The sequence below is a fragment of the Pantherophis guttatus genome, chromosome 2, assembly GCF_059756535.1.
Source record: "Pantherophis guttatus breed Tessera chromosome 2, ASM5975653v1, whole genome shotgun sequence".
Taxonomy (NCBI): Eukaryota; Metazoa; Chordata; class Lepidosauria; order Squamata; family Colubridae; genus Pantherophis; species Pantherophis guttatus.
The window spans coordinates 40,489,971-40,512,261 of record NC_142064.1 but is presented as its reverse complement, the minus strand read 5'-3'; the positions used below and the strand labels follow the sequence as shown (position 1 = coordinate 40,512,261).

The 22,291-nt window shown below is 34.7% G+C and overlaps 1 protein-coding gene and 1 long non-coding RNA gene across 6 annotated transcripts in view; one reads left to right on the top strand and one right to left on the bottom strand.

Annotated features, from left to right (window-relative positions):
* TMEM161B (transmembrane protein 161B) overlaps positions 1-20,444 on the top strand; it is a 51,824-nt gene extending 31,380 nt beyond the window's left edge. For 2 of the 4 annotated variants that reach the window (XM_034441250.3, XM_060690621.2), the window contains exons 6-13: positions 2,939-3,090; positions 3,495-3,555; positions 6,538-6,603; positions 7,464-7,604; positions 8,543-8,656; positions 9,071-9,245; positions 11,455-11,551; positions 13,277-14,567. In XM_034441250.3, the coding sequence (XP_034297141.1) occupies positions 2,939-3,090; positions 3,495-3,555; positions 6,538-6,603; positions 7,464-7,604; positions 8,543-8,656; positions 9,071-9,245; positions 11,455-11,551; positions 13,277-13,554 (1,084 nt within the window). In that variant the 3' untranslated portion in view covers positions 13,555-14,567. Of the gene's footprint in view, positions 1-2,938; positions 3,091-3,494; positions 3,556-6,537; positions 6,604-7,463; positions 7,605-8,542; positions 8,657-9,070; positions 9,246-11,454; positions 11,552-13,276 lie in introns of all 4 variants that reach the window. The other 2 variants (XM_034441251.3, XM_087885882.1) reach the window with 1 other exon arrangement.
* Positions 16,171-22,291, bottom strand: part of LOC117679378 (uncharacterized) — a 40,229-nt gene continuing 34,108 nt past the window's right edge. Inside the window, exons 2-3 of one of the 2 annotated variants that reach the window (XR_004595372.3) lie at positions 17,217-17,277; positions 16,171-16,368 (exon numbers count right to left, since the gene is read on the bottom strand). This is a non-coding gene — a long non-coding RNA (uncharacterized LOC117679378). Of the gene's footprint in view, positions 16,369-17,189; positions 17,278-22,291 lie in introns of those variants that run through there. The other variant, XR_004595373.3, reaches the window with a different exon arrangement.

Below are 22,291 nucleotides of genomic sequence, written 5' to 3'. Positions count from 1 at the left end.
TTTCTTCATATTATAATTTAAAACTTTTAAAAATCTTTTAAAAAGAACCATACTATGATTAATAAAACTAAAAGTAAGAAAAAGACTATTATGTCTCATTTGTACATTCAGCCCTCTGATATTGTTAAATACTGCAGTTTCTAATAATCTAATTTCTAATGTAATCTAATAAGAAACTATTCTTAATAAGCTAATAGAGCTGCTTAATTTTCCTTTAAAACAGTATTGCTTAATTTTGAAAATACACAATTATTCAAAAACTTATAATTTGCTGAGTTTGCATTAAACCTGAAGGGCCTAATTATAATTCTTAAATGAAAGGGAAGTTAGTTATATTATCTTATAGTACATTTTTAATAATTTTTACTGAAGTTTAAAAATACAAAGTTAAAACTAATGCAAACAAGAGAAATATTAAAAAGAAAAAGGGGGGAGGGAAAATATATAAAATGGAAAAACAAAAAATATAGAAATTCCCCTTCATTAAGACAAGTACATTTTCAATAATGTTTTTAATATTTCAGCTACAAATCTCTAATCCATATCTCATTTCTTATCTTTTATTTATTAAAAATCCATTAAGAAATACAAAAAATAATTATATATTAAGTTTAAACAAAACAGTGTAATATTTTTTTCCTTACTTACATAGTACCTTGTCATTTTTTATAAAAATATAAAGGAAAAAACTCTTCTTTTTTCCTATCTGTAAACAAACCTTTTAAAACCTCATCAAACTAAATTAAGGAAAAAACCATTAGCACTATTAGAAGTAACATTTAAAATTTTAGTCTTTAATCCCAAAAATTAATTCTTCTCTTCATCTCGTCTCAATTTTAATAGCATAGCTTATTATTTTCTCTAAAAAATGCAACAAAATTTGTCTTATTCCCATATGTTATCTAAAAACAAATTGTTAAAGCCTTATCATTCAGTTCTAGTCCAGAAAAAAAACATTAAAACTGCTAGAAAAGAAAAGAATCATATATATCTTAATCTTGGTTGAATAAGCCAACTTTGTAAAACTTAATTTTACTTTTAAAATTAACATTACTTTTAATAAACATTAAGACCTACTTTTAAAGGTCTTAATGTTTATTCCTTTTAGGCCATATCCCCAAAATCGATCTCTCCTTTCTCTCCTTTCACGGGAATTCCTTCTTAATACATCTGTGTTGTAAATCCAAAATAAGAAAATTGTCCAAGTCACTTTTCTGAGTTAAAATCTACGTATCCAAGTAACACTTCTGGTTTATTATTTATTGTCCCTTTTAACTATTAAAACATCCACCTTTTTCTGTAAAATGTCTACCAGTATATTTCTTGTATCCTATCAATTTTAAATCCATATCCAAAACAGTCTAATTTTCATGTCCCAAAGGTGCTTTTCAAAAGGCAACTGGACTTTCTTTGTTTCTTTGAAAATGTTTCACTTCTCATCCAAGAAGCTTCTTCAGTTTGGGACAACCATGATCTGGATGATTGAGAATCTCCATAGACATTTATTCTGATTTTCAGTTATATCCTCTTCTGTCTCTTTCTTTTAAGCCCCATTTTTATTGTATTAGATAGTCTAAAGGGAAGTTTCTGGGTGCATTGTTATCAAATATCCTTGACTTCTTCCAGAGTTAAAATACTTTTTCTCCATTCTGTATTAGTGAATCTGCCTAGGTTAACCAGCCTAAAAGGTCTTCTTTTATCATGTTTTTCTCTCAACCAGCATATTTTTCCAAGGCAAAAATTTCTTATAGTTAAACTTAATATCTGCATATATTTTAATAAGATTTTAGCAAACTACAGGATGTATTTCAAATTTTTATTTTCAGTCAGTCTGGCCTCTAGACTATTAAAAACTAAAATCAACATTTTAATCATCTTTTTGCTGCTTATTTCCAAATAATTTTTTTCTTTAGGTTTTACACTTACTTAAAGCTTTTTTTCGCTACAGATTGAAGGGAAATCACCCAGTATAATGAAACTTGTTATTCTGAAAGATCTTAATATAAAAAAAGCAATTTGCAAGCCATTTCTTCTAAAGATGATCAAAAGAGGAAGGGGACAAACCCAACACCTCTTGAAGGCTACAAACTGGCTCAGGCAAAGCTGCCTCTTCCAACTCCCAGAGCTCTAAAACCCACCAGAGACCAATATTTTACAGTTTTCATCACAGGGAACATCTTTAAGGAACACTCTCAGTGATCTCAAGTCCTTTCTTTTATCCAAAGAGGAGTTTGTGGCTTTACTTTCTCCCATGTTTGTTGTCGGCTCGGCTAAAAGCAAACTCACTTTCAATCTGCTGTTGCTTTAACAGAAGCTCATTTTATGGTACATTTTGAATAAATTAGGGGTTTTTTCCCCCAGAAGAATTCATGTTCCACATAATAGCTGGTTTCTGAAGACCTGCACATGATGATATTCCTTCTCCCCAATGCTATTCCCCAAGAATGCAGTCTTTTTTTCTCTACAGCATCCAATTTTTAAAATTTTGCCAAACAAAAAACAAGTTCTAGTCTTCTTTGGATATAAAATGGATTTGATTTTAGTGGGGTTTTCTTTTAAGTATACATGTATACTTAAATATACTATTTAGTATACATGCCAAAACAGTTTATTGTTTTTTTAAATGTTGCAATGATTTATTAAAACACATTTGTATACAGTCCAGAATATTTAAGATTATTTGGGTAAAATTTAGCAATCTGATTTGATAAGTTTTGCAAAAATATGAGGAATTGGCATTAACCTTTTATGAGTCTGAACACACTTGCCTTATAGCTTAAAAACTACTGCTCTGCTTCCCCCCTCCAAAAAAAATAGGGCCAAAATGCCAATGTCTATAATTTTCCCTATAGGCCTACCTCTCTAATGTTAGCACTTGGTTTCAAAGATTTTTATTTAGAATTGTATGAAAAAAAAATTCCTTGACGCTTATATATAGCAAAATATTGTTCTCATTAACTACACACTACTTTAAAGTTGAAGAGGGAGGAGAAAGATCAGTCTGTGTAACCTTTGGCTTCTTTTTCTTTGTCAAAGCTATGGTAATTCTGATTGTAACAGAAAACTATTTGGAGTTTGGACTTGAATCAGGTAATATTTTGATATTAATATAGACAAATACTTAGCAATTTTAACAGTAAATATTTTATAGATAATATCGTTTTTAAAAATACCAATATTTTTTCTGTTTTCAAATCTTTTATTCCATAATTATTTTCTATTACTATTATAGGCATGAAATATTTTTCTGCAAATTATAAATATTCTTAGGTTAAGAGTTCACAACTATTAAATTCAGTTAGACTTTTTTCATTATTTTGTAATGTGTTATTTTCTAATAATGTATTGCACTTTCAAATAGCATTTTGATTTTACAAATAGCAAATGATGTTCTAGATTATGCATAACTGAATTGATATTTTTGCTTAACTATTTAAAACTATTCTATTTTTTCCATATGAGCAACTTAATATTCTGTCAAATTCTATCTACAGGTTTTTCCAATTTTTCAGAAAGTGCAGTGCAATTTTTTGAAAAACAAGGGTTGGAATCCCAGTAAGTATAAAACACAATATTAAAGATGAAAATATATTATCATCAAAAACTTCTCCTTGTAACATTTTTTCAGAATTATGAATCCTTTAATTCAGAATCACACTTGCAATGTCTGAAAGTATGTCAAAAACGTACATTCTGTTCAGGACAATAATTTTTGGTTGCTTCTGTCTTAAATGCAGGAATCCTGTCATTGTATGCTTATATGGAGACATAAATGTATTTTTATATAAAAATAATTGTGCATTTTGTAACGACATGTATAATGTCGTTCGCTGAGTGAGGGTGACTTTCCCGCCGCCTTGAAAGACGCGGTGGTGAGGCCTCTCCTCAAGAAGCCTTCCCTGGACCCGGCAATGTTGGTAAATTATCGTCCGGTCTCCAATCTTCGCTTTGTTGCGAAGGTTGTTGAGAGTGTGGTCGCGCAACAGCTCCCCCAGCACCTGGATGAAACGACGTATCTGGATCCGTTCCAGTCGGGCTTCAGGCCCGGGTACAGCACGGAAACGGCATTGGTCGCGTTGGTTGATGATCTCTGGAGGGCTCGGGACAGGGGGTGCTCCTCTGTCCTGGTCCTGTTAGATCTCTCAGCGGCTTTTGATACCATCGACCATGGTATCATGCTGCACCGGTTGGAAGAGTTGGGGGTGGGAGGCACTGTGTTGCGGTGGTTCTCCTCCTTTCTCTCTGACCGGTCGCAGTCTGTGTTGACAGGGGGACAGAGGTCGGCCCCGAGGCCCCTCATATGTGGGGTGCCGCAAGGGTCGGTCCTCTCGCCTCTCCTGTTCAACATTTATGTGAAGCCGCTGGGCGAGATCATCCGTGGTTTCGGGGTGGAGTACCATCAGTACGCTGACGACACCCAGCTGTACATCTCCACCCCGGATCACCCCAACGATGCCCTTGAAGTGATGTCCCGGTGCCTGGAGGCCGTACGGATCTGGATGGGGAGGAACAGGCTCAGGCTCAACCCATCCAAGACTGAGTGGCTGTGGTTTCCGACGTCCCGATATAGTCAGTTGACGCCATCACTGACTATTGGGGGCGAATCATTGGCCCCCACGGAGAGGGCTCGCAACTTGGGCGTCCTCCTGGATTCACGGCTGTCTTTAGAAGAGCACTTGACGGCCGTGACCGGGAGGATTTTTCATCAGGTTCGCCTGATTCGCCAGTTGCGTCCCTTTCTGGATCGGGACTCTTTACGCACGGTCACTCATGCCCTTGTCACCTCCCGCCTGGACTATTGCAACGCTCTCTACATGGGGCTCCCCTTGAGGAGCACCCGGAGGCTCCAACTGGCGCAGAGTGCGGCCGCGCGGGTGGTAATGGGAGCGACATGGCGTTCCCATGTAACACCTCTCCTGCGCGAGCTGCACTGGCTCCCGGTGGTCTTCCGGGTGCGCTTCAAGGTCTTGGTTACCACCTTTAAAGCGCTCCATGGCTTAGGACCCGGGTACTTGCGGGACCGCCTACTACCACCAATAGCCTCCCACCGGCCGGTACGCTCCCATAGAGAGGGGCTCCTCCGGGTGCCGTCAGCCAAACAATGCCGACTGGCGGCCCCCAGGGGGAGAGCCTTCTCTGTGGGGGCACCTACTATCTGGAACGAGCTCCCCCCAGAGATACGGAGGATCCCGGATCTGCGCAGCTTCCGCCGCGCCTTAAAGACCTTACTATTTCACCAGGCCGGCCTGGCCTAATTTTCCCCCTCTTTTATAAAAGATTTTTAAAATTTTAAATATCTTTTAGTATTTATATATTCAATTTTAAATTGGTTTTAAAAGTTTGGGGTTTTAAATTTGTCGGGGCCAAAATTATTTAATTTGATTTTATTCTATTTTTTAAATTTTGTATTGTATGTGTTTTTATTGTTTGGCTGTGCACCGCCCTGAGTCCTTCGGGAGTAGGGCGGTATAGAAATTTAATAAATAATAATAATAATAATAATAATAATAATAATAATAATAATAATAATAATAATAATAATAATAATAATAATAATAATTAATAATAATTAATAATAATAATAATAATGCAAACAATTTCAATTATTGGACAAATTAGAAATAGCATAAATAATAAAATTATTATTAATTGGATGTTCAGCTAAATATCACGGTGCAAAATAGTTTAGAGTTTAGAGAGTTTAGATCTGTAAATTACTCCTGCCTCCCCCCCCCCCCAATTCTTCTCTATTACTGTATGTGGCCCATTTTATTTTATTCTCTCTCAAATTCTGCCATTATTTTGTGCCCACTAAGAATGCTCAGTTATGATTCGGTTTCTGATCCAATCTTTTAAGGCTCCTGGTTCTTGTTCTTTGGCACATTAATATGTTCTTGTGTTAAATAAGCACCAGTATTCCACAACTTTTTTAGTTTTTTTTTTTTTTAATTTGATTTATATGCCGCCCTTCTCCGAAGACTCAGGGCGGCTTACAATGTGCTCAGCAATAGCCTTCATCCTTTTGTATATTTATACAAAGTCAGCTTATTGCCCCCACAAACTGGGTCCTCATTTCACCTACCTAAGAAAGGATGGAAGGCTGAGTCAACCTTGAGCCTTGGCGAGATTCGAACCCTGCAATAATTGCAGGCAGCTGGTCTTAATAACCAGCTTAATAACAGGGTGCCTTAAACCCCTGTACTACCAAGGCTCTTCATAGCAATAGTCAATACATCTGTATCCATGCTTACTTATCCTGGCACAGCACACAATAAGAGGGACTTTTGTATTTGAATTGTACTGTAGGCTACTTCAGCTGACTGCTAGCTGCAGTTCAGCAGATCAAATCTCACTGGCTCAAGGTTGACTCAGCCTTCCATCTTTCCGAGGTGGGTAAAATGAGGAACCAGATTGTTGGGGGCAATATGCTGACTTTGTAAACTGCTTAGAGAGGGCTGTAAAAGCACTATGAAGCGGTATATAAGTGCTATTGCTATTGAATTTGTCAGTAAAATATCTCTTGATTATTTTCATCAGAGGATACGTAAGATACATAATGAGGAAAAATCTGATGGGGAGCCCCCAGCTCTGTCTCTTTTCAGTGTAAGATCTAAAATAGTTTTATTTGAGTGTCTGTCTGTCTGTCTCTCTATCTCTCTATCTATTTATCTATCATCTGTCTATTATCTAATATATATTGCAGAACAAGCAACTGGGTGGCTTACAAGTTAAAACGAAATACTTAATCATCACAATATTAACAATTAAAATAGAAAAACTGAGCTAAAATAAAAAATAGACGAAAAGATGTTACTACCTCACTAAGTCATCAGTTCCCTGTGGTCCCCAAGCCTCTTACCACAACTAAATCTTAAGGGACTTTTAGAGGCTCAGAAGAGATGTGGCCAACTTCACCTTAGAGGGGAGAATATTCCACAAAGCAGGTGCCACTGCAGAAAAAATTCCTGTCTAGGGATCACTAAATGTAGGAAATTGAACCTATAACATACCTTCCCTACTGGATCTGGTGAGGTGGGCAGGTAAAATGAGGCAAAGGTAGTCCTTCAGATAACTTAGTCCCATTCCATGAAAGACTTTAAAGCTGAACACTAACAACTTGAGCATAAATAGAAGCCTCTTAATGATTGCAGGATCAATTTGTGGCCAAGAAGAAAATTCTGTTAGATTCAGGTGAAATTTAGGAGGCAGAAGACAGACACATAGCTTGTTAGATGGGAGTCAGTGTTTAAAGACTGTGTGCAAATATGGCCTTTTGCTACATTGTAATCATAAGTCGGGGTAATATTTCCAATTTTCAATTATAACCATAGACTTCTTAAAAGTTAGAATGTTCCTTGGGTGGAGTTTTTTGTTTGTTTTGCTTCTCTTTCAATCACCTGTATTGTTAGTAGAAAAAACACTATTTTAAAATGTTAAAAAAGCTGTTACTCTTTCTCTTTTAGGGGTCCTGTTTCTAAGCTAACCTTCAAACTTTTCCTGGCTATCCTCTGTTCACTTATTGGAGCTTTTTTGACGTTCCCTGGTTTGAGGCTGGCTCAGATGCATCTTGATGCTTTGAGTTTAACAACTGAAAAAATCACCCAGTAAGTTAAAAGGGTATAGATTTCAGCTTAATGTGTATCCTCCACTCTCAGTAGTATTACTCTTATAACATGGTTCTGGTTTTTTATGCCAAATTTCAAAATGTGTTTTCTAAAATTCAGTGAATTTAAAATCTTATTAAAATGCAGTTACAAATTCATAAAGTATTTTCAAAGGAAGCACACTAATGGATTAAGAGTATGGAATAAAATAGGACTATGTTCGGATACCTAAAATGTTGAGGACTAAACTGATGAGTTCCATCCAGATATTCATCTGTTCACCTTTCTACATTTTAGTTATCTGAATACAGTCCCATTTTCTCTCCTCTTCTATTATCCATTAGTGTGTTATCTTTGATTAATCTCATCTTGGGGAAGAATGATGTTCCAAAGGATGGGTGCCATGGCAGAAACTGCTGTTCTCCTGCCTTATCCAGATGATACTCCTTAAAGTATGGGACCCTTAATGTACCATTCCCGCCAAACCTGTTAGGATGGCTAGATATAACCTAAATTAGTCCCTCAAATAATCTGATGTGTAGGTTTTAAATGTCATTACCAGCATCTTAAATTCATTTGAATTTTGAACTCTGATGTCATAAATTGAGGACTATATATGTAATCATTCACACCATTCCCTTGTTCAAAGGGACAAGCTTCCAAACTTTCCTGCAGTTGTATGTATTAGGGAATATTTGGTAATGGCAAACAAATTAGGTTTGGGGGGTTAATTTGTATTATTCACTTTAAGCAAGACTACTTGATAAGCTTGCAAGGAATTCCAAGGTTTTCTCAAGCTCTTTAGAACCATAAATATATCAATATAGAATGTAGCAGAAATCAAGACTAGTATTTATTGCTTTCAATATAGAATAGTTTAGAAATACCCTTTTTCTGTAATAATACAATGTGTTTATTTTGCTTTCTGTCTCTTCCAGAACTCTGCTACATATAAACTTCCTGGCACCTCTGCTTATGGTGTTATTATGGGTAAAGCCAATTACCAAGGATTATATTATGAACCCACCATTAGGAAAAGAAAATGTGCCTTTGTAAGCTTTAGAAATCTTTATTTTTAAACCTTATAATAAGTATATGTTTAAAATGTAATATTTTTGTAGATATTTTCTTATTTCTTAAAATAAGATTTAGAATAGAATAACCTTAGTTTTTAGGACAACTATTTTCAGTCTTTCTGAGGGGAAAGCAAAGGCCACCTCTTTTCTATTTTTCTCTCTATCCATTCAATCCCTCATAGAGGCACAAGCAGTTCTCCTTTCTTTGATTTCTTTTCATACATCCACATTTCTCTTCTCTCATTTATTCTTTCTCATAGGAACACGTTCCCATCTGCCATTCCCATCTTCTTATTACTGCAACAGTGTTTGCATGTGTGCTTGTAGGGGGTTGGGGCAATGTGTGGAGTGATATTTAGAAAATGTCTGTGTTCATTCTTTAATCTACAGAATGTCAGAAGCTACATTCGATACTCTAAGATTGTGGATTATAATTCTCCTATGTGCTTTGAGGTTAGCCATGATGCGCAGCCATCTCCAAGCCTATCTGAATTTAGCACAGAAATGTGTGGATCAAATGAAAAAAGAAGTTGGAAGAATAAGTACTGTTGAATTGCAGAAAATGGTAAGCCTAAAATGACAATAATCAAATATATATATTAACAAGCCATTTAAGTTTTAATTAATGAGCATGATTAGACTGAGGCAGAATTTGATGTGTTTTTCTAGAAACCACAACAATATTATTTTAGTTACTTTTAAGTGTAAGTTAGTCCAGCAGTAAAACTAACAATTTCAATTTTCATTAACTTTGAGTAATACTACTATTGTTTTCTTGAAAATAGTTATATTTTTAATATACTCTATTTCATAAAATTGTATGCAACTACCCTGTTTTCTCCAAAATAAGGCATCCCCTGATAATAAGCCCAATCGGGCTTTTGAGCGCATGGCAATAAGGCCAAGCGCTTATTTCAGAGTTCAAAAAAATATAAGACAGGGTCTTATTTTTGGGGAAACACGGTATTTTTATATATTTTTATATAAATAGAATTGTGTGTAGCTTCCTTTGTTTTTTTCAATTTAGAAAAAGAGATTAGATATGAATGACACGTGAAATTACATTTTAAATAAACAGCAAATATAAGAGCATTCTGAAATATTATCCCTTCTAGAGTCAAAGTAAATATTTTGGGAGAAGTTGGAAGGATTTTTTAAATATTGAGTGTACCTCCTTAACTCTTAATTTCTTTCCTTTGACTTGTGGGATTACTTATCTCCTATAGCCGTGATGGCAAACCTATGGCACGCATGCCACAGGTGGCACGTGGAGCCATATCGGTGGGCACGCGACCGTTGCCCTCGCTCAGCTCCAGCGTGCATGCGGGGGACGGCCAGCTGATTTTCAGGCCCACCAGAAGTCGGGAAACAGGCCATCTCCGGCTTCCGGAGGGCCTCCGGGTACATGGGAAGGCCCGTTTTTTGCTCTTTCCGAGCTCTAGAGCCTTTCTAGGAGCCTGGGGAGGATGAAAACGGCCTTCCCACCCCACCCCACCCCGGAGGCCCTCTGGAAACTGGAAATGGCCCATTTGCCGACTTCCGGTGGGACCTGAAGGTCCGTTTTTCATTCTTTGCTCCTAGAAAGGCTTTAGAGCCTGGGGAGAGTGAAAATGGCCTTCCCCACTCCCCCAGAGACCCTCCGGAGGCCAGAAACGGCCTGTTTGCCGACTTCCTGTCTGGCAAACGTGCTGTTTCCTGCCTCAGGGGGGATGGGGAAAGCCGTTTTCACCCTCCCCAGGCTCCTAGAAAGCCTCTGGAACCTGGGGAGAGTGAAAAAATGGGCCCACTGTGCCATCATGTGCCAAAAGCGGGGGTAGCATGAGTTGCGTGCACATGTGCGGGGGGAAGGGCGCATTGAATTATGGGTGTTGGCATACGCAAGTGCGACCCTCCCGTGCGACCCCCGCTTTTGGCATGCAACGGCAAAAATGTTAGCCATCACTGTTCTATAGTTTCTGTCACTCCTATATGGTCAGACAGATGCTTGGGTTTCATTAAACAGCGTAGCAGGAAGCGAGCCCATGTCATGGCATCTGCCCTCTTCAAACCATCTGAAGTGCACCCTTCAAATCTGGCTTTATCCCCAGATATTTTATGGGAAGTTTCAGTTATTTAATTAATTGTTGTATAGACTTTCTTTTGAATTATATGATCTGTTTTGTTATTGTTTTTACTGTTGTAAACTGCCCAGAGTTGATCAGATTGGGCTGGACTTTAATAACTAAGTAACTAAATAACAGGAGAAAGTGTCAAAACAGTTCGCTTTTCAAATATATTTAGCAGCAAATATATTCTTAATGCAAATCACTCACTTTTCAGATTACAAAACAAGATCATTTTTATAACAGCATTGCTACAAAAACTATGTGGGATTGGATTCAGTCAAAAGAGGAATCAGAAAAAACTTTCTAGTTTTTTCAGGATTAGAAATGCATGCTTAATGGAGAGGGGATTGAAAAGAAATTGGGAGACTGCTTGGACTAGGCATTGCCTTCTGCTTATTCATTCTGTTAACTACTGTTTGAGTACACAATTTAGTTCTTTAGTTCTTGAGAGAATAATTATTGATGCACTGTGGGCTGACAGGGCAGGAAGTGAAAAATGTAAGCTTTGCTCCCTTTGCTCCCTTTCCAGCAGATAAGTATCAGGATCTTGGGTGGTTGATTGTCAACACATTCCATAAAAATGTTTAATGTGTGTGTTGTTGGCTATGATAACTTACCAGATAGTATTGTCTTGCACCCCTAATTGTGCAATATTTTTGTTGACTTCAGGTGGCCAGAGTGTTTTACTATCTTTGTATAATTGCTCTTCAATATGTGGCACCTCTGGTTATGTTGCTGCACATGACTCTTCTATTAAAAACTTTAGGTAAGAAATATTCAATAAATGAAATAAAATGCTTATGGGCAGTTACTGGAAAAATTATATTAGGTAAGAAAATCATTTTCAGAGGGTTCATTTTGAAAGTAGGACAAAGGTAGATGCAAAAAATTAATTTCTTGGTTATTCATTTCTCTGTTTCCATCCCACCAGTCATCTTTTAATTTATGAACCAACATGTGCCATGAGTATCCCTGTGCATCCGGAAACAGAAATGCTGCTGGCTTTAGGGCATATTTCATATATATATAGTTGTTATTAAAGGTTCTTAGATAGGAGATAAAAACTAAGACAAACTAATATAAAAAAGATAAATATAAATAAAAGTGCAAGAAAAGAAAATACATAAAAAAGATGGTATAGGTAGAAGTAGCTTTCAATCTTCTTTACAGTAACTATAAGCGCAATCATAAATTTACCTGTTACTCTTTGGTTACCGTATAACTATCTTTTTTTCTATAATCTGTCCTGTCTAATCATTAAAACCATAAACCATAAGTTCATGTTTTCTGTTTTATGCAAAAAGTCCATAAAGGGGCTCCAATCAATAATAAACACAGATATTATCTTCTCTCTGATTAAAGAAATAAATTTAGTGATATCAGCAAATTCTGTGATCTTCATCAAGCCTTTTTTCCATTGTGGGTAACACCGAATCTTTACATATTTGTGCATGCAAAAGTCTTAAAGTCAAATGCTGTCCTTCTTTAGCTATTAATGCTATATTGGCCTCTTTCCAATTGTCTGCAATCTTTCCTCCCTCTAGGATAGAATTCATCACATTTTGTGAAAGTTGTAAAGATATTTTATCAAAACAGATAATTCATCTGGTACAAGAACCTTTCCTACTTTAATCTTTTTTATAGCTTTAGATACTTCCCTTATTCTTATAGATGTGATCAGAATCTCTATTCCTTTGTAATCCTTGGTAAATTTTGTTTCATTAGATATTCATCAATTTTTTTCTAGAGATGTCACTTCTTTATACAAATTGGAATATTGATGAAATGCTTTTTGCATGCCACATTGTCATAAATACAGTATCTCTCTTGTAATTTCAGTATCATTTTTTTTCTTCTTGTAATTTATATGCTAGCCACTTCCCTGGTTTACAGTATTTGCAAACTCATTTTTTTCAGATAATTCATTTTTTATTTCAATTTCCCTTGCTATTAACATAGACAAGTGTTGTAAAAGCTTAATTTGTTGAGAAATGCCTATCTTTTCTGGAAATTCCTTTAACTCTTTTTCTTTTCAAATACACTGCTCAAAAAAATAAAGGGAACACAAGCAGAAGACATCCGAGAACTGAATGAATGAAATAACCTTATTAAATACTTTGTTCGTTACATACAGTAGTTTTGTTCCCTTTAGTTGTTTGAGCAGTGTATAAATTACTGTATGTAAAGAACAAAGTATTTAATAAGGCTATTTCATTCATTCAGATCTCGGATGTCTTCTGCTTGTGTTCCCTTTATTTTTTTGAGCAGTATATTTCCAAATTAATATTTCATCTTTTGAAAAATGAAGCATGATTTAATATCGAGAAAAGTTGAACCGTGTGTCTCAGGTTTCAAATGGTTGTCTCTGTCTTTATTCTATTCAAAATGTTGTTTGCCTTTCCTAATAAGCATGCAATTTTGTTCTTAGAAGCATGTGATTAAAAATGATTTAAAAACTTAGCAATGTTCTTGCTTTAATTATTTTTTGTAGGTAACTATTCGTGGGGCATTTATCCAGAATTAACCTCAGATTTACCCCCAGAGGACAGTCCACAGAGCAGTTCAGTAAACTCTGAATTGTCATCTGATGATAGAAAGATGAAGGTAACCGTAATACAGCTAACAATGGCTCTGGCTAGCCTGAAGAACATTTTCACTCCACTGTTGTTCAGAGGACTCCTTTCATTTCTCACTTGGTGGATTGCTGCTTGTCTTTTTTCCACAAGCCTTTTTGGGCTGTTCTACCATCAATACTTGACAGTAGCATGATTTTAGAAAGCAACCATTCAAAGAAGCCTGTGTTCCCCAACAGAGCAGAAGAATATTGGAAGAAATTACATAATAAATTTTTATTCCTTTAATACCTCTTCTATGGTCACAAGCAATGTAGTGTGTAATATCAAAAAAACTTGATTTCATAATACTGTTACCCAAATTTATAGTCAGAATAAGGAGAGGGTTACTTTGAATTTTGTTTAAGTAACTTTTGTTTTCATGAGTTCCATCCTACCCTGGGAGCATGATGTATTCAGTCATTGATTGACTAATCTTAGTGGTGTTAAGATAAAAAGATAATATTAATGGTGACTGCTTAAAGGTGAACTTTTAATTGAGCCATATAAGGAGTCAGAAACTTGGATGACTTTTCTTTTGAAAAGCAAACTAATTCCACAGGACAAATGAAATACTGTATATTACAGTACAGGAAACATTCTGAATAGAGTTTGTTGTAAGTGCATGGAATACAGAAGAATTGTCCTACAGGAGGTGTTTTCATATTAGTACTGCATCACTTGTGTGAAAGTTCAGGAATGTAAGTTTCTCAGATGTTACAGCATGTGTCTCTGAGCACCCATATATTTAAAATAAATATTTAGTGTATATAATCTGCAGGTAGTAAGATCATGAGTTGTTTGAAAGCTTACTACGTGTACTTTGCTTCTGCACATTCACATATTAAATTATGTAAAGTGGTATAATATGCTCATGCATCTCATTATACCACATAATGTAATGTGTCAAGAAGTTCTAAAAATTCGTATTATAAGAGTAATATAACTATATTGTTTTGGTCTCATCAATCATTTTAAAAATAATAAATGGCCATATGAATCATTGAATGTTTAGTATTGGTGCTAATAATTAACTAGAAATTTATTTAGCTTTTATAGTTCCATAATTTAACAAATGCCATTGTTATAGCACTAGTCGATGATGTTTGACACTAATCAATACTAAACTAATTTTAACAAGTATAATTCAATAAACACTATTTGAAAATATCAGCAGTGAAATATATACTGCCGGATGGGCAAATTTTGTTAATTATAATGGTAAGGACTATCCTAGCACAAATAGTTTCAACCTTTGTAATAATAATCGCTTAAACCTGTATGCCACCTGACTATCAATGACTCTGGGTGGCTCACAACAATAAAATAAATAAAAAATAAAGATAAAGGATGGCAAACATGATGAAGTGAAAGCTCTCCCTTGCCAAAGATCTGGGTGAAGACCCAGATCTTCACAGTTCCAAACAACAACCAGAGTGGGGTGTATAGGTCTGAGGGTGGAGTGTGAGAGTAAATTTACTCTCATTCTAGAGAGTAAATCTGACTACAGAGAAAGTACACTTCAGGGATTCTGAGATATGAGATTATTTAATTAAAGGAACCCAAAGCATGCCAACGTGCAGGATCAAATTGGCTGGGCAGTTGTTATGAGAGACAGGTGATCCCTCATGTAATCAGGCCCTATGCCTTATATAGCCAAAGGTGACAGCCAGCACCTTGAATTGCACTCAAAACCAAACCAATAGTTACTGCAGCTAATGAAGCAGATGTGTTCCATGGGCATACCAACGCATGCCAGTTGCTGGTTATGACACTGTTAATACTTACATCTACTATATACTCCCATCTTTTTGAAACTCTACATAAAACCACTGGGTGAAGTCATCCATTGGTTTGGGCTTCTGTATCATCAATGTCACACAATCATTTCTTTTGATCAGGGCAGCCAATGAACCACAATATTTTGTGAAGTGAAAAGTTATAATTTCACTTATGTAAATTTTCTTTGCAGTAAATTCCATTCTTTTTGGGGATAACTATCCTTTCATCTGACTATTGTAATCATAATATAAATGTATAGATTAGCCATTTATAAAAAAACATTTAAGACCATATTCTCTCAGCAGAAATGAATGGGTATATATTCTAGTGGTAGATGGAAATGACAATTCCAAATATTTGTCCAAATGGTGAATCATGACCTATAATTCCTTGATATAAAGTGAGTTACATCCATGGTCCTTTTGTTATTTCCTACAACCTTACATTGAGATATATCCCCTCAAAAATTAGAATTAGGTAACATTATCTAAATGGATACAAAGAGCAGTGCATGTCTGAAAAATAAAGAAATATGCAGACAACTACAAAAACCAAAATTTTGAATGGAACCCTTTATCTAAATACTCAACATTAAAAGTACTTATACAAACTACTCAAACTGACTCCTTCCCAATATTATATCTAACATTTTATAAGTTTTGTTTCCAATCTAATACCACAGCAGATTTGACTACCATTTCAAAATTAAGTCTTAAATGTTCCTAATTTGTGCCCAATCAGACTAATATATTATCAATACTGTTGGTTAGGTTTAAGCATTTTCAAACAGGCTTATTTTCCTGTTGCTCTTTATGTGAGAAAAACTACATATACATTTGAGGTTGATTGCCAGCTTTGCATAAACCTTTTAACACTCCAGTTTTTTAAAGTGCTCAGAAAAGTAGCATATCATTTTTAAAAACAACTGCCAGAATACAAATTTTGAAGTTTGTGCTCCTTTCCCAAACATTAAAGTTTTTTTTAACCAAAATTAAGTGCAGTTCAGTTTATTGATAGTAGATTGAACTGTGGTTGGATTTCATGTACTTCTGAAGGATACATTAAAAAAAACCCTGAATCTTCAGACATGCATGCATTGGGGCTTTCCTGTATCTCTTCCCAATCAAAGTTTCTTCTACCTTTTCTGAAAACTTGGTGTTGTAGATTGGTATATTCAAATGGTAAAGAACTGCAGCAAGAGGGAGAAAGTGGTAGAAATAATGCATATATAATTTTGTAAATGTGTTTGCTATTTAACAATTTTCTTTCTAAACCATTTTTGTCTCAATATGATAGTATTTTGTGACATTTCTGCACATCACTGATTATTCTTCTGTAAGAAACAAAACATTGATATTGCAATGGTAATTTGATTTGGTACTTTGAGATTTTTTAACACACCCTTTATTTAACTTTGTTTGTATTCTTTTGTTGATTTCTTAATTATCAAATTGCTTTTGTACAAGAATTTTCTTACATATTTGGTGGAAAAGGCATTCATACATAGCTTCATCTATTAAAATGAATATCAAGACTTTCTTCTGAAAGAAGTATACATGAGTTGGAAAGATAAAACATGGGGAAATGGCAAATGAAACAAAGTTTAATGTTGAAAAAAGCCTTGTGGAAAATGGGTTGTAACCAGTGACTGAAATCCAGTATTACCTGGACAAATGGATTAAATTATGTGGTAACAAAGAAAAATATAATCCATACTGAAATTTAAGTATTCATGGAATGCTGCATAGCAATCTGTATGGATTGCCACATACAATATTTCTTGTGCAAATTTTATTTTTAAAATATTGGTTAATTGCAACCTATGTTTTAATGAAATTAGGTTGTAACTCCTTTGGTATCTATCAACAGCAAATACAGCTGTTTCCTAAGTTTGAAATAAAAATGTTTGTTACAACATTTTTCATATTTTTTTTTTTATAAAATCACATTTGAATAAATTCACAATGCCTTAAAGTACTGAAATGTTTCTGAAGAATTATACCATCCTTTGGTGATGAATCTTGATGACTCTCTTACATGGGAACATTTCAGCAACTATTGCTTTCCAGTTTAAATATCTTGTTTTAATCTTGTTTTACTGTAAGAAAACATATGGCATTTGAATATGTTAAATATTTTATCAAAATATTTTCCATTTCTGTGATTTATGATAAAAATGCCTCGACTAAATATGGGTCAAACACTCAGTTGGGTTTTAGAAAAGCTAGTTGCAGTTGATGGGAAATATTTTTGTGCTAAGTATTGAGAAATAATTTTATAAAGTATATTCATAAGAATGAACAATCTATAATACAGCTTTAATTGGAACAATATGTTAACACAGAATAACATTCTACAGAACCATGTCATTCTCCAATTGATATTTTTCTACTTTTTAAATATTCTACCACACTGGTAAGATATTGGTATAAATTATTTGTTTAATAGATTGAAAGTATCTTTTAAAATAGATGACATGAAATAAAAAAGAGAATTTTGAAATCAGAAGAAATAGTCCTACTTATATTGATCATTCTGTTAAGAACAGTGTTAAGTTATTTAACTGAGACAAAGTTTCAGATATCCCTACCCACCACCCGGTTGGCCCTGAAACTCACCAAATAACTTTTAGATGGAGAAAGATAGACTCCCCAATCTACCTCAGGGTTGTGGCTATAAAATGAAAGGAGAACCCCCCCCCCCTTTTTCCCATTACATTGCTTTGAAGGGAGACTCTGTCTCTCTGGGTTACACTGCTTTGAGTTCCTGAAAAAAAGCCACGCATATAATCATCAGTTGATTATGGGCCATCAAGTCAGTGTCAGCTCTTAATTATCATGTAAATAGATTTTCTTGGAAGCATGCACTACATACAGTCGATAAAGTGGCATTACTTAGATATGACAAAAATTATCTATTAAAAGATTATAGCTAACGTTGGATTTTGAAGAAGCAATATAAAAATATTTAAGCTTTTCAATTTTGGTGTTGGAGAAGACTCCTGAGAAAATCATGGACAGTAAGAAAATAAACATGGATCATCAAGCAAAGCAACTCTTCTTACTCCAGGTATAGCTGAGCTAGCTCAAATTGTCCTCCTTTGGACACATGATGTGAAGGCATACAGTAGTTTTCTAGAGAAAGCTGTAGTCTGGGAAAGAGACTAAAAAGGATAATTAGCAGCAAGGTGGGTAAACAAAGTTACAGTTGCACTGGGTGCACCACTGAAAGATCTGAAAGACCAGGTTAGGGACAGATCATCATGGAGAAAATCTATGTGTCTCTAAGAGTTGACATCAACTTGATGGTACATAATTAGTAGCTATTGGTGTAAATATCTGCTGAAAAGGAACTTAACAGGAATATATTGCCAAAATATTTTTATTTTATTTTATTCAAGATGATATTGGGAAGATAAATCTAGTAGAATAGTAACTTTTAGATAAAACACATTGCACAATGTAATATTATATTTTCTATTTCTATTATCTGAGATAGTCTAGATTCCTTTGTGTATTTGTGATAAAAGTGATTAAGATGAATTTAACTCTGAGATTAAGCTTTTTTATTCCTTTATATTGTTTCAAGTAAATTTATAAGATATTAAGTGGCAGGATCATCTCAAGATTTTCACTGTAAAGTAAAATTACTTGTTGAGAAAGGTGATATGATTTTCCACATATGTGTATCTTGAACATTTATCTTTGGTCACTGGTTTGAATAAGATACAGCAGAACTGAGCTCCTTTTTTCGAGATTAGTCTGAAAGCTATTATTTCACTCCATTGCAATTCTGGCAAACATTTGGAAACATGTTTGTCTAGTAATATTATTTCAATTCCTGCACTTTATGACATAAAATGAATAAGAAAAATATTGTATCACAGATACACATTTGACCATTTTTCTGCATAAAAAGCTCATTTGGGACAACCCAGTATAGAGGGTTAATCTTGAAGAGGGTATGTAGCAATAGTTAAGATAAAATAATAGGCAATTCAGTTCTGGGAAAATAAAAGGTATGAGAAAGAATCTCAGAATACCCCTGCTTTGATTTTTATTGTTGTAAGGTATAATAAAATAGCATTCCTGTAATCTTTTATTGTCTCTTTGCTCACTTTGTTCACCATGAAGGGTGAACATCCAAGTTGTAGTAGCCATTGTTTTTTAAGTAGGTCCTTTGTCAATTTCACATTATCATCACTTTGGATCAACTTAGGGTTTTGTTTTTTGTTTTTTTAATTTGATTTATATGCCGCCCTTCTCCAGAGGCTCAGGGCGGCTTACAATGCGTTAAGCAATAGCCTTCATATAGTTCTACAAAACCAGTGATAGAATTTTAAGCCAAGTTTACACAAGACTCACTGTTTAATTCAGTTTTAGCTCTTGTTATTTGAGTTCTTTGACCATTATTCCATTGCTGTTTCTGAAGTTATTCAAAGCTGATACAGGTTTTGCAGCATTAATTAACAATGTTAAACTTACAATCACTGCTGATTTAAAAAATTGAAGGAAATTTATTAAATTAATATTAGCTGTTCCTATTAGACTTGATCTCAGCCAAAAGGCCAAGAAACTGTTTTTACATTCTTTGATTTCAGGAGTATGTCCTGTTTGTGTAAACCAATAAGTTGCTTTAAAGAATGTGAAATTTATTTTTATCTTAAAATGAGGTTCTTATAATAGAAAATTTTATTTCATGTTTATTTGACACAGAATGTTTAATAAGAGTTGATTGCAATCAACTTTTTTTGGGAGATGCACTTGCAATGTTTGAGCACTAATTTGCATGGTTCGGACTTGTCTGTATATTGTGGGCTGAAATACACATAACTGTTAACAAGATTTGAAGCCAATTGTTATAGATAAGGATGCCTATGTTTTGTCTTATTACACCTTTAATATTTATAATGCATCAAGTATTGCGGACTTTTTCCACATGGTGGATGCAGAAGTATTTCCTTTACAACAAGGGAAAACTACTACTATTTTACAATAGACTACTGATGTATGTGGTCTTTACATTTGAATTGCAGGGTATATGTTTGTTCCTAACAAGAGAGCATCACAGAGGGCTTTCTTGCTCTCTCTTTTTTTAAAGCAATCTAGTCAAATGCCTTGGAGATGCTTGTCTATGTGATCATTTTCCATTTTTTTCTTTTTCCTGTATTCTTTAAAAAACACTGTTATTTTATTCTGTCATGTATGCAATTTTCTCTTGCTAATGGGTTTGATGTGATAAAAATAAATTATAAAAAAGAATTAAGTGGGCTGTCTTTTCACTATTTATTAATAAGCTAGTCTAGATGATACTACCCAACTGGCCTTGGCTAATACTGAAAAGCTAAGCAGAATTGAATCTTGGTTGTACTTAGATGGGAGACACCAGGAAACCTTGTTCTGTAAGGCAGATTGAAAAGGACATTTGACATTACTATAGCATGCTCTTATTTTTGATTCATATTAGCACCCTGTGTGTACAATATATCTAAATACAAATATGTTACAGATTATTTTAGGCCGAGCAAACAATAGCAATAGCACTTAGACTTATATACCACTTCACAGTGCTTTTACAGCCATCTCTAAGCAGTTTACAGAATCAGCATATTGCCACCAACAATCTGGGTCCTCATTTTACTGACCTTGGAAGGATGGAAGGCTGAGTCAACCTTGAGCCTGGTGACATTCAATCTGCCAAATTGCAGGTAGCCGGCTGTCAGCAGATGTAGCCTGCAGTACTGCATTCTAACCATTGTGCCACCGCGGCTTAAAAAACGAATTGCTTTAAACTAAATGATGATTTCAACTGCAATTTTAAATTTTAGTGCTTATAAAAACTATCTCCATCTGCAGAAGTCTCTGTATTCAGTGGATTAATTATGGTGCTGGGGGTAGTGGAGATTTTGTTGATTTTACCTTTCCTATGCATTTCACTGTCTCACTCCGCAGCTGAATTCCTTTGGAAAATTAATGGACTATACAATAGTGGGGGAGGTGGATGATGAGAATTGTAATAAATATGAGAGAAGCTGAATCATTATTCCATTACTGACATCAAAAGTATTACAGACACAAGTCTACTCAGACTGTTTCTGCTGGTGGAATCAAATCCCAGAAGTAGATGTAGCTGCTGATATCAGACATTTCTCTTTTAATGTTTCTGTGAAGTACAGCTCAGCTCTTGGTGGTTTCATGGACACGTCTATATAGTTTTAAAACAGTAGCATAGAAGTGATTTGCCATTGACACTTTCTGGGAGACATGTATTCTTATTTCGCAGTCTAGCCCACAATCCTGTCATTTCCTGAAGTTCTCTCATCCAAGTACAGGCCAGAACCAAAATTAGCCAAGGGCAGCTTTAAAATATTTAGCAGTTATCTATGTCAAGTTTCTTATTTTCAGTCTAGGATCTCAAAACTATACTGAACTGAGATAATTCCAGTAAAAGTAAACCATTAAAAATCCAAGCACTTCCTCTGCCATTAAATGGGCCAGTTTATAAACTTTGATATAGTCCTTGTTCATTCAATTGAGACTAAATGAAGAAAGCATTCAGACAATGTTGCTTTTTTGGATAATGAATGTTGGGTAAATTTGGTTCTCAATTCATTACTTGCCACAATGTATGTAATACTCATTTTACATAATGAATGACAAATATTCAGAAACAAAGTAGGCAATATGTTGAAATCAATAATGATAAAAAATGGGAGATAAAATATTTCTTTCTTTTATATTTTTATGGCATCTATGAAGCAGTTATTGTACTGTGTGTTATGCCAGGAAGAAAAAACTATATATTAATCTACAGTATATTTTTGCATGACAGGCAGCACTTTACTAATAATGGTAGGAAGGGTAAAAGGTAGTTGTAGAATATAATACTTCATGAAGATACTTCATGCTGTTATCTTGTGTGTTTTGTAAGTTGGTTCTGTAGCTGAAGTTTATATAATAGAAAACATGAAAGCAATTTAAGCAAACACCAAAATGTGCTTGTGTAAATTTATACTTTCAGATTGCAAGTATTTACCTATTGTGCATTTCTGGCTAGAGACTAGTTATTTAGATAATTCTACTTGGTGTGTGCATTTGTAGAATACATATTGT